Below are 12,893 nucleotides of genomic sequence, written 5' to 3' on the forward strand. Positions count from 1 at the left end.
CCTTTTAGACATTATGGTTCAAAAGTTATCATAAACATGAGTGAAACTTTGGTCAAGAGGTGGCTCTAGAGAGTTTGAGTTAAAGACACCAAATTTGCTATGGTTAATGTTGAGAGATTCCTCTATCAGTGTGCCAAATTTCATAACTTCTATGGGCTGCCATAGACTCAAGAGCAGAAGAAACGGAAGAAGAAATCTAACGGATACAAAAGGTGCCCAAGCATCTAAGCTTGGCCCCTAATTTTTAGTAATTATTACAAGACCTGTACAATAGAGCTGCACTAGTTTCATATCTAGTTTGAACAGTCAGTCATAGCTGGATTAAGGCCGGGCCTCTGATTACCAGGAGGCTCTAAAGCCACATGACCTGTTACCGTCAAAGCAAGTTGATCAAAAATGTCTAAAAAAGCATGCCCAGCAACCTCATGGGACCATGACCTTGGAAACAGTTTATGCTGACCTCAACAAGAACAGCACTAACTCAAAATGAAAGGAAGTAGGCTTTTATCATATACAATAAATGTTTTAATAGCAATTTACAATGATATTTTCAGCTACATAAGAGCAGAATATATCTTTCCCCACAAGACATGGACAAACGGTTGAAATACCAGCAGGAATCTGTCTTTCAGATGTCTTTCCCTCCAGCGACAATGGCGTTTCTCACTTCAGCCAGATGCCTTTGTCCCCGACGTCTTCATTATAACCTTCTGCGTACCTCTTTCCTGGGAGCTAAGGAGAGATTTTCATGTCACATGTTAGATTTTTTAAAGCCCCGGTGTGCGATGGCAACATTTTACCGTGACCTTTAAAGAAATGCACTGAAAATAAAATAAAGTAAAAGACCAGACATGTAATCTATATTCATGAGCTCCACTTTCACACGTTCTCTCGGTTGAGGTAAAGCTCCATATGTTTTAGTGCAAGGACTGACAAGGTGGTGATCAGATGAGCAGATGAAAAATCTGATGGCTGAACACGACTTGGAGCTCATCACTCCCCAAGATCAATATAACAGTGCCAGGAATCATTAATGGCCATACAAAGTGCTTCTGTCACCCACTCCAGAAGTCTATCTGTCTTCTGATTTTGTAATGCCACTGACATCACTGGATGTCCTCAGGTGACACTCCTGCTTTGCGAAAACGCTCAATCATTATGCAGGCACTTGTTGGGACATTGTTTGGGCTCCTGGACATACAATAATTTGTACACAAATGTATCTGACAAAAACATCATTTAAGGTGGATGTATCATCACTGCAACACCTAAAGCATTAATGCTTTCATTCTCTCTAAGAAATAGAGTTAATATTACCTGTCACTACTAATAAAATAAGAAGAATAGCTAATACAGTTCAGACATAGTTGCACATGGCTAAAATTCAGAAATACAGTTGAGGTCAAAAAGTTAACATACATTTAGTCAAATCTGCAAAATGTTAATTATTTTACCAAAATGCTCTTAATGGTTCAAATAGGTTCAAATATACAAAAATAAAAGAAACTGTGGGACCTGAAGGATTTTTCTGAAGAACAACAGGTAGTTTAACTGTTCAGGACAAACAAAGGGACTAAAAAAACACACACACACACACACACACACACACACACACAGCTGTGGATCATCCAGGTAACAGCACAGTATTAAGAATAAGTGTATGTGGTAACACTTTACAATAAGGTTCATTAGTTAAAAACATTAGTAAACATGAATTAATAATGAACTGCCCTTATACCGCATTTATTAATCTTTGTCAATGTTAATTTCAACATTTACTAATACATTATTAAAATCTTGTTAACATTAGTTAATGCAGTGTGAACTAACATTAACAAACAATGAACAACTGTATTTTCGTTAACGAACGTTAATGAAGATTAGTAAATACAGTAATAAATGTATTTCTCATGGTTAGTTCATGTTAGTTAGTACATTAACTAATGTTTAATTAATGAACCTTATTGTAAAGTGTTACCGTGTATGTAAACTTTTGAACGGGGTCATTTTTATCAATTCAACTATTGTTTTATCTTGTGAACTATATGTAAACGCTTTTATGTGAAATTTTCTTATAATAAAAAAAAAAATACCATACATTTTGTATGATCCCTCTTATTTTGGTATAATAATTAACATTTTTCAGATTCTGCAAGGTGTATGTAAACTTTTGACCTCAACTGTATTTGCACGTGACCAAAATTAGGTCTCCCCATTACATGTGGTTTATGATCAGTAGTTTACATTTACTGGCATAGTTTCAGTGGATGGCACATACCGATTTAAAAGCATAGTAGGCAGCATCAAACTCATGAGCACCGACTGTGACTTCTGGAAGATATATGGGGAGGCAGGTCATGCTGGCTATTTGTTGCTTGTCCTCCACCCTAGTGAATGGGAAAAATGGGAGAAAAGGGATATTTGCTTTTATTTGTTTTTGAACTAAAAGATGGAACATAAACTTACTGCACAACCTTTCTAAATATCCACTTTTCACTATACACATGCAAATGATTCTTGAAGTGATCACAGGCAGCAATGCAAAGTTTATTCTGCACTAAACTGATTTCATATTTAGGTTTATGTTTTTCAGTATTGTTCAAAGTAATTAAAAGTCCATATTTTTTGAAAAACGGTTAAATTATTGTATTTGCTGTTGACGCTTAAAGGAGAAGTCCGGTCTGATATTGACCTAAAGTGTAATGAATCATGATACCGAGTGTGAACTTACCTTTCATATCTCATCTCGGCTTGTCCCCTGCACTCCGAAATCTGGCGCTAGTTAGCCGATGCTAACAACAGGTTGTCTTTGAGGGTGCATCGGGCATCGGACTAGCCATGTAAATAAATCACTGTTTTACACCATTTACGAGGCACAAAGTAGCTCCACACTTCATCGGTAGACTTCCAAGGGCCCTGACATTTAAAACGAGACATTGAGAACTTTGAAAAAGCACTGGTAGTTTATTTACAAGAAGATTTACACAGACAGTCCCTTCAGGAAATTTACCGTTCGCCGAAATCTTGAATTTAGTCAAGATAAGTCGAGTGACGAGCAGAAAGGAAACTAAACTACTACTTCATAAAACTCACTAGCTTCATTGTCCGATATCCTTGCAACTGTCAACTATCTGCACTAATATAAGTCCAAAAGTAACGCGAGTACTCACGTGACTTATCAGGTTGTAGTTTCCTTCCTGCTCGTCACTCGACTTATCATGACTAAATTAAAGATGGTGGCGAACAGTACATTTCCTGAAGGGATTGTCTGTATAAATCTTCTTGTAAATAAACTACCAGTGCTTTTTCAAAGTTCTCAATGTCTCGTTTTAAATGTCAGGGCCCTAGGAAGTCTACCAATGAAGTGTGGCGCTACTTTGTGCCTCGTAAATGGTGTAAAACAGTGATTTATTTACATGGCTACTCCGATGCGCGATGCACCCTCAAAGACAACCTGTTGTTAGCATCGGCTAACTAGCGCCAGATTTCGGAGTGCAGGGGACAAGCCGAGATGAGCTATGAAAGGTAAGTTCACACTCGGTATCATGATTCATTACACTTTAGGTCAATATCACACCGGACTTCTCCTTTAAGGTACAATAAATGAGAAGATGATAAATAGCTAGCTGACTTTTCCATTTATTGACATGACATAGTTACATTCAGATAGTTCAAGAGGACATCAGTTGCCCTTTTTCCACAAGTTGGTATGACTTAATGACATTTCTGCAAAATATTTTAGTTAAAATTCCTTAATGGTCATGTAAAACAACACCCCTTTTACCTTGTCAAATACAGCTCTGTTCACAGTGACCCATTTCAGTGTATGTCTCTTTAAATAATAATGAGCTACTGCTCATTAGGTGCGTTAAAATTAAAAAAAAAAAACTAAGTCGGCACCAATAGCTATGTGCGCCGACATATGGTGCGCCTCGGGAACGGATCCCGCATCGTGGACCTTTCCAAATCCCACTGCGCTCTCTGTCTCCTACTCACTTCCTGTCATATCTACACTGTCCTGTCAAAAAAAAAAAAAAAAAAACTAAACCACTGGCTCTAATGTCAGGAGAAAATGAAGACTCTTGTGTTCACTTTTACATCCAACCACAAACACCTGCAGCTGATGGACACCTGACAGTCAGTCATGGGCCTGAGCAGTTTGACAGCATACTCAGAAAATCAAAATGAGTTGATAATTAAGACTGTTTAGAGTTTTTGGCAATAAAAAAAGGAGTGAATGGACCTTTATCATTGTAGGGTGGTTGTGTCCACACACTGCTAAGACACAATTTTATGCTGCAAACTAGAACTAAATTATTCCAGCCAGCAAAAGGAAGTCTACAGAAGAAAATAAAATGGTGAAATGTAAATAAATCAAGCACTCACAGCATTCGCATATGGTGGAAAGTGACATCATCTTGATCCATCCAAGGGCCCTTCTCAAACTTAAGGTATTCAATATCCTCCACAACCTGAAAAGAAAAAAATAGAGTCAAAGCAGTGACATTTGCCTGCCTCAATGTGCTCCACATAAAGGTTTGATCCTTACCTTCTCGATGTCCTGGGCTTGGGTTGCATCATAGGCAAGAACCTCTGCCTCCTCACTGAAAATCAGATACAGGTTTTTGAAACTAAACTGAAAACTTACATCACCAGAATATGCACCTGCTTTGAACTTACTTTTTTTTTTTTTTTTAACAATAGTAATTTGAAAAATATGATTAATGACAAAATTAAACAAACAGTACAATATTATTACTATGACATAATTGTCACAATATATAATTAATTTCATATATATAATATACTATACTAATATATATATATATATATATATATATATATATATATATATATATATAGTATAGTATAGTATAGTATAGTATATATATATATATATACACACTACCAGTCAAAGGTTTTGACACACTTCCCCATTCTCTTTGATGGGTAAGTGTGTTCAAACTTTTAAGTGGTATTGTAAATACACAAACACATATTATTGAACATGATATATTATAGAATATAAATACAGTACATATGTGACCCTGGACCACAAAACCAATCTTAAGTATTACAGGATTATTTGTAGAGATAACACATTGTATGGGTCAAAATTATCTATTTTCTTTTATGCCAAAAATCCTTAGAATATTAAATAAAGATCACGTTCCGTTAAGATATTTTGCAAATTTTCTTACCGTAAATATATCAAAACTTAATTTTTTCATTAGTAATATGCATTGCTAAGAACTTCCTTTTGGACAACTTTAAAGGCAATTTTCACAATATTTAGATTTTTTTTTTGCACCCACAGATTCCAGATTTTAACCATGCATCAATGGAAAGCTTATTTATTAGGCTTTCAGATGATGCATGAATCTCAATTTCCAAAAACTGACCATTATGTCTGATTTTGTGGTCCAGGGTCACATATTTTAATATTTGTATATACCTAATTACAGTTTTAAAGCATTTTTATTTCAGTTACATTTGCGAAAAATGTAGTGGGTTAAGTACTGACCTGATTTTAGGAAGAAAGTCCTTCTTGTATGCTGTCTCAATGCTCTTCAGGTAGCTTAAAGGAACATTCTGGAGGTATGACTGTTTAAGTAAATGAAAATTCAATTAAAATTAAAATTCACGTATGTGATGTTGGTCATACAGTCGCCATTTTATAATCATTGCTTCCTGTATTCATCAAAATCTCTTGAAATATTTTTTACTGAGAACACTTATCAGAAAGCTGGGATAGAAAAACAAATCCACTTCATTACTTGCTTGACTGCTTAACTCAGCATGGTTAACTTCACATGGAAATGCACAAATCTTTTGTCATGTATTTCGGCAATTATATAACGCATAAAAACCCATGTACATCAAATAAACCAAGGAATAATTAAGAAATTATTTCATGTTTTTATAAAAATCTTTTTATGTACATTAAAATTAAAAACATTAATTATTTCAACCAAAATATAATCTAATCAGCATCTTCGCCTCCTCACACAAACCTTTCCTGATGCCTTGAGATTTTTCTGGACCTCTTCAGCAGGTAAGTCCACATAGATGACCACATGAGGGGGCAGAAACTCACAGATACTGACATTCTTAACCTCATTATAGTGATCCACACCTGCAAAATGGTAATGGTTTTATTGTAATAATCAAAATGGCTCATTTTCATATTATGAATTTCTGACATAATCACTCACACTGCTTTCGGATGAATTTTTCTTTGAACATGGCCTCCAAAAATACAAAGTCACTAAATGGAGATCGTTCCAGAATAACACCCTGTCCTAGAGAGGGAAACAGAGAAAGAAGAACAACATAAACAACTGAGTTCAATGTGTTCTCGCAACTGCTTGTACCGTAAGGTTTTCATTTCAATCACAACATCAACCTGCATGTAATACAAGTGAACCGCTATTAAGTGTCAAACATCTTTGGTCACCTGTGGTAAGCAGGTGTTCAACAGCATCAGAGTACTGCAGCAGCCTCATGAGGTACATCCAAGACTGCAGGCGGTAAGAGTTACCATCACTGGCTTTGGGCTCCAAGTAAAACTTCTCCAGACTGCAGTTTCCATTGAAAGCCTTATCTAGAGGAACTTTCTCCTTTGTCATTTTGTCCACATAATGCATGTCTGCTTCTGGCATGTACAGCATCCCTAATGAGAGAAACATTTAATAACTTTATTTTACGTACACATACATACAAACATATACATTCAGGTACTTAATATATATAAAAAGAACAGAGGGAGCCAGATATTGTCTTACCCAGTTTATCAGCCAATTTTTGTGCAAGTGCTCCCTTTCCAGATGCCAAGTTGCCGTCAATGGAAATAATTTTGCTGTTTTCCTTGAAGCGGGTGGAAGTCCTCTCCCCCAGAACATAAGCCCACCATCCATACTGAAGGTTTCTGACAGCACTTGTGTGGATTTGAGCCTTAATTGTACAAAAACATCTTGTTATTTTGCAGCCTGGTGCAGTTTTACAGCATGTACATAGTCATAATTAGTTCCAAAATCTCTCTGTATAATTAATGCCTGATACGTTTTTTTTACACACAAAACAGAACGGAACTAATAACGTTAGTGTGAACCGTTATTAGTTTTATTGGTGCATACTGGTCATGTCTGATCTATATAAATGCTACATTGATTAAGTAAACATATGAGCAGATGCATTAATGTAACAGTAAGAACTGCTGTAGTTTCGCTGTTGTCCTTCAGTCTGGACTACATGGGGCCCGACGGAACAGATTAACCTTTCGTCTGGAGTGTAGATGCTGTTATTCAATCTTACCGTCGCCACAGGCGATACTGCTTTCCAAGCTGCTGCACCCGAGGGCACAACCAGCCGAAATAACCGCAACGACATCGCGAAACTTTACAAACTCCAGTGAGTCTGATGATCCTCAATGTCGCCGAAGGATCTCTGAGTCGCGTCGCAGGAGTTTTGCGTAATGTGTCACGTGGTTTCTTCATATGACAAAAGCCCTGGCCAAAAAGAAAATGATAAAGCACGTTGTTTAGTTTGTTAGATACAGTATTTCTTATAGATATATTGGGGTTGGTTCTTGCATTTCTTTATTTAATTATATGTTCTTTTATTTTGTGTGTTGTAGCGACGTCCACCACAGTGTGTTTTTATTATTATTATTAATAATAATAATAATAATAATAATAATAATAATAAACGTAACTACTAAAAATGAACATAACTAATATTAAAACATTAATAAAAAATCTTTTTTACAGTCTATGGGTCCAGTATGTGAACCTATAGCTCCCTATCACCACCAGATGGTGCAATGGATTACGCTCATTTTCTATTGTGCAGTGCACAGTTCATAGTTAGTGTAGCTCTGAATAATAATAATAATAATCATAATAATAATAATAATAATAATAATCATCATCATCATCATCATCATGACTACTAAAAATAAACTATTAAACATAATAAAACACTACGTAAATAACTAAATTATTCAAGTGAAAAAGAACAAAAAAATAAAATCAATTCACTATCATCATAAATTCAAAATGAACCTATAGCTTCCCATCGCAACCAGATGGCGCGATGGCTTACGCCTTTAATGTGAAAACAGAACAGTTTAACATTTTTTTTTCTGTTTATTTAATTAGTTAGTTGATTACTTATTATTGTGTGCATGATGGTGTACGAAAATACATATTTCAAGTTGCTTGAATAAAAAAAAAATAAAAAAAGCTTTATAATAAAAAAATGTTTCGGCCTATTGTACACATCTCATAATGTACCGATAAATGACATCTTCACAGAAATGTCACTTAAATTTTGGCATTTATTTATTTGAGTCACAACATTCAGTATAATTCAGTTGTATAAATCACATCACATGAATAGGAAGACCTTGGTTACTGATAAAATAAACTGTTAATTTTGATTAAATGTGTGTTATATAATACATTTAAGAAGAAAACCTATTTACCCTCATTTGCATTCTTAATCAACAGATAAATATGAGCAAAAACAATTCTTATTTTTTTATCTAACACCAGTGTTATGTTTTCATATTAAAAACAAAATAATTTCATGTAACTGTTACCAGCAGTAAAATCGGAACAGTCCAAAAGAAAGGAGGAGCAGTTCTAGTTACAGCAGGTTACATTCAGGTTTAGTACTCACACAAAAAAACTGATTAATTATTACACAGAGATTACTTTGATTAAGTTGATTAAGAATTAGCGTTTTCAAAATCTAAATTCCAAGGCAAAAATTTGCATTGATTTGATTCCACTTTGTCTGCTGGATATTGAACTGTGTAGCTACACATGGCTTGATCTGGTACATATGATCAGGTATTCAGGAAGAGCTTGCTGACCACTGATGATGACATATGATTCTTGCAAGTCAGACAAGCTATCAAAATGATCCAAAGGGTCTTTACTTAAGGGAGACGGCAAACTTGAATGTGGAGAAACAGTCTTGGATTTCCCAGTGAGGACTTGGGCCTGAATGATGTAGATGTACTGCTCATGTTCCTGATCCTTCCACAACTTCATTGCTCCATCCACCGTACTGCTGAAGTATATTCCACTGCCATACTTTTGCTCTAGAAATGAAAAAAAAAAAAACTATCTTTGAAGAAAATATCCATCACCTTAAAACACATCATGAATTTAAAAAAAAATGCCTTCAGAAAAGAATACAAAACCTAATTATTTTTATATTAGTTTTTAAAGTCTTCACATTTGTGTTACCTGCAGGAGGGGTGATCTCTTTCTGAAAGCCTACTCTGCAGATGAGATCACAGAACTGAGCAGACACACGCTGGTAGAGACGCTTCGGTTTGTCTTTCATTCTCTGCATGTTCTTTTCAAACAGCTGCTTCAACACGATATTCTCTAGCTTGTCCACCTGTAATAACCAGTGCAACCACATCCTGTTAGTACCACAGCATTCTCCTAAATGTCCTTATTGCTGTCTTTGCATGTTATAGTTGAAAAGAAAGGAAAGCAAATAAAAATTACATTAAGTAAAAGATTGTTTATTAGACAAATGTATTGTGATTGGAATGACAGTGTTATCACCTTTAAAATATGGAGCCCACAAGCAATGAAGTCTTTCGTTTCTTCTTTTCCAACATAATCATTCCTGCTCACCGGTGTTCTTCCATAAAATGAATTGTTAAGAGACTTGAAAGGAGTAATCAGGCCTGTAATGTAAAGGAGAAAAGATTAGATCAGATATCATCCAGATATTATGAGATATAAACGTAATGTAGCACATACATGTCCTTTCCAAATTCCATCTTTTCCCAGAGTTGTCAGCCAAAGTACTGGACATCAGGTTAACATTGTGGTTATTGAAATCAAAGTTTCCAATCCCTGACAGATAATATTTCTCCAAAACGGCACTGTTTTCAGGTGTCTGTATCCAGGGTACACCTTTACAGCTCCAGCGAACCACAGAATACAGCATTTCACGTTCTTTAGCTCGGGCGAAGTACTCCTTGGCCTTACAAAGCATGGACTCCACCTCAATTGCTGCACAACTGACATCTGAAGGATTTCCAGTGATGGTTATGGCATCTTTACCATTCCTGAAGAATTCTTCAATACGAACGTGAAACTTTGTTTGGAGAGAGAACAGGTTTTCATGGTCTCTTTGGTCAATATATATGCCATGGTTATTCTTTATTGTCATGTTATCGGACTGGTTTAGCACATTAAGCATCCATGCCTTTGCTTCTCTCAGAGCTTCAGTAAAGACACTGTTGAACACAACAGTGGGTACTTTATTTGCTGTGGTTTCTTTGGATGCTGAAGCAAAGCCTGAAAGCGTTTGAGAGTCATATAAGAATATTTAGCAGTAGTTTTCATGAGTATCTGCATTATTACAATAAGTGCAAGAGTGTAACACTGTGAAATCAGAAACATTTTTAATGTAATTTATTATGCTCACTTGTTGTCCCATGTTGAGATTTTGCCCCTCCCTTCCTCATTTTCATCTCTTTTTCAAAAGCCTAAACATTACAGAGAAATCAGATATGTGAAAAATGTGTTAAAATGCTGATTGCTGTTCTTTTTCCCCTAAGTGCTTTCAACTTTCAGTCTTACCTTTTCCCTTACATCGCCAAATCGCACACTGTTGTTTGATGAGGAAGCCATGCTCTGGTTTCTGCCTTGCACAGCTCCACCGTACGAGGCGGAGGTGCCGCTCAAATCTAAAACTGCCTTAGTTGCTCTCTCCATTTCTCGGACTGAGGGTTCATCATTATTGACAAGACGGATTTCGAAGTTCTTGTCTTGAAACCTTCCATTTTCATGAAACTGCTGTATAGCCTTTACGATAATTTCTGCACAACGATCTCTTGGAAAATTGAAAAGGCCGGAACTCAGAGCAGGAATTGCAACAGAAGCAATGTTTTCCTTTGCAACTATTAGTAGGATACTTTTAACAGCATTATATAACAAAGGAGCAGCGTCATCAATCTCCTTCTTGGATGGATTTTGAGACAATTTGGGCCCCACAGCATGTATGATGTGTTTACATGGGAGATTTCCAGCAGGACCAAGTACAGCATCACCGGTTTTCACTCTTTTCATTTGCTGTATATAATAATCACTCCATTTCTGGATTGCTGGTCCTCCAGCATCACACAGGGCTTGTGCAAGACCCCCTCCATGTTTCAGCTTCTCATTGGCTGCATTGACCACAGCCTCCACTTTATGACGTGTAAGATCATCTTTCCAGACTGATATTTCAACTGTCCTTGACAGCTTTCTGGAGTACCTTTTCTTAGCATGCCAGACACCACTTGTGTCACTACCAAAAGAGCCAGCCTCTTCCACATTGTGGAGAATAGCTGTGCAATTAAATTTTACACTAATAGCATGGCAAAAGGCACCTGCACACTTTCCCAGAATGGCAGCCTGTTCTGAGACCAGTTGCATCTGACCCTGTTCCTTGTTACTCATGGCTTGTACTGTAGCTTGTGCTGTAGATCTACTGCTTGGGGGAAAATGACGCATCGATAATTATACAAAAATATCTGTTCACAAAATCATTAGCTAAAATATCCTATTGGAATGTGTACAGGATTTGTATTAAAATGTATTTCATCATTTGAAACCACTACTGTATGGAGCAAATAAGCCTCCTAATTTGATTCCTAATAGAGGAAAAAGATTGCACTAGAAAAAGTAAAGTCAAATTTGTAAATATTATGTAAGGTTTATTAGATCCCTACTAGTCGTATTGAAATAATGTCTTACTATTCGACAGATTAAGAACATGACAATGAGCATTTCAAAATCCTAAATTATTTTCTTGACATTCCTTCTGGTGTTCTACTGTGGCTTTTATTTCTTCTTAATAGACCCATTAAGAACTTGAAATGTTTCTTGTCTCTGTTTTGTTGGAATCTTAACACAATTTTTACAATAAGGGTTTATTTGTTAGCATTAGTTAACTACCTTAGTTGACACAAACTAACGATAAACAGTAGAAAAAATTAGAAAAAGTTAATTTTTACATTTACTAAAATCAAAGGTTGTATCTGTTAACATTAGTTAACAGATGTGAACTAACATGAACAAACTGAACAACTGTATTTTAATAACTAACTTAAAAAATATATTGATCATAATTAGTGATGTCAACTGATGCATTAACTAATGTTAACCTTACTGTCAAGTGTTACAAGAACCCCCCCCCCCCCCCCCCTTCTGTCTTTCTTTCTAGCTAAATATCCCTTTAAGTCAAGATAACAATACATATCGTGCAACAAAACCAAAGTTCCCTGGTAACATGTGAATGAAGTAGCCTACCAATTTGTTTTGAAAATACAAACAAATCTTACCTTAGGTTTGACCAACGTCTGTCAAGACAGGCACATCAGAGAATGTCAAAAATTACATAAAAGTTTGTTAAATTGAAAGTGAAAGAGTTGCGTGACGCATTAAATGCGAACAGAGGGTGGTTTACACAACAAGACAAGAATTTGTTAATTCACCTTTTTTAATTTGAAGCAGTTCCTAAGGTTCAAAAACAGCAATGATTTAAAAAAAGAGTTTCAAAAAGAGTAGACTTAAGTGACTGAACAGGTTTCTCCTTGAAATGTTGTTGGGAAAAACCCCGCCTGATGCATGACAGCGACTGAGCAACCTTTGTATTGGTGGTTGTGTAAATCATTCACTCCCTTGTCCAAAAAAGTTACTTGTTCAGAAACTCTCCCACTCTATTTTTTTTTTTTTTTTGATCCACAAGTTGGAATGAGGGGCTGTCGAGAGGGATGGATTGCCACCTACCCTCACCCTGGCGGGGATGACGCCAGGCTGAAGTACCTCACCCCGCTCCGCCCCCTTCTCTGGGAATGGAAACTGGAAACTTTT

At 36.1% G+C, this 12,893-nt stretch overlaps 2 protein-coding genes across 4 annotated transcripts; both read right to left on the bottom strand.

Annotated features, from left to right (window-relative positions):
- Positions 1-502: 502 nt before the first annotated feature.
- Positions 503-7,454, bottom strand: ndufa10 (NADH:ubiquinone oxidoreductase subunit A10). The gene is made up of 10 exons (XM_073845827.1): positions 7,315-7,454; positions 6,786-6,954; positions 6,458-6,673; positions 6,216-6,302; positions 6,015-6,136; positions 5,525-5,604; positions 4,550-4,604; positions 4,387-4,472; positions 2,279-2,387; positions 503-732 (listed from the first exon to the last, which is right to left on the bottom strand). Exons 1-10 carry the CDS (start codon positions 7,387-7,389, stop codon positions 664-666), a joined length of 1,068 nt encoding a protein of 355 aa, XP_073701928.1. The 5' UTR covers positions 7,390-7,454; the 3' UTR covers positions 503-663.
- Positions 7,455-8,318: 864 nt separating this feature from the next.
- LOC141341159 (protein mono-ADP-ribosyltransferase PARP9-like) lies at positions 8,319-12,706 on the bottom strand. 3 transcript variants are annotated; one of them, XM_073846299.1, is made up of 7 exons: positions 12,362-12,706; positions 10,617-11,508; positions 10,462-10,522; positions 9,789-10,331; positions 9,588-9,712; positions 9,258-9,414; positions 8,319-9,109 (listed from the first exon to the last, which is right to left on the bottom strand). In XM_073846299.1, exons 2-7 carry the CDS (start codon positions 11,475-11,477, stop codon positions 8,823-8,825), a joined length of 2,034 nt encoding a protein of 677 aa, XP_073702400.1. In that variant the 5' UTR covers positions 11,478-11,508; positions 12,362-12,706; the 3' UTR covers positions 8,319-8,822. The 3 variants fall into 3 exon arrangements, with proteins under 3 accessions (XP_073702400.1, XP_073702399.1, XP_073702398.1); XM_073846298.1 differs by having other exon boundaries at positions 10,617-11,511; XM_073846297.1 differs by lacking the exon at positions 12,362-12,706 and having other exon boundaries at positions 10,617-12,138.
- Positions 12,707-12,893: the final 187 nt, after the last annotated feature.

The sequence above is a fragment of the Garra rufa genome, chromosome 8 (assembly GCF_049309525.1).
Source record: "Garra rufa chromosome 8, GarRuf1.0, whole genome shotgun sequence".
Lineage (NCBI taxonomy): Eukaryota > Metazoa > Chordata > Actinopteri > Cypriniformes > Cyprinidae > Garra > Garra rufa.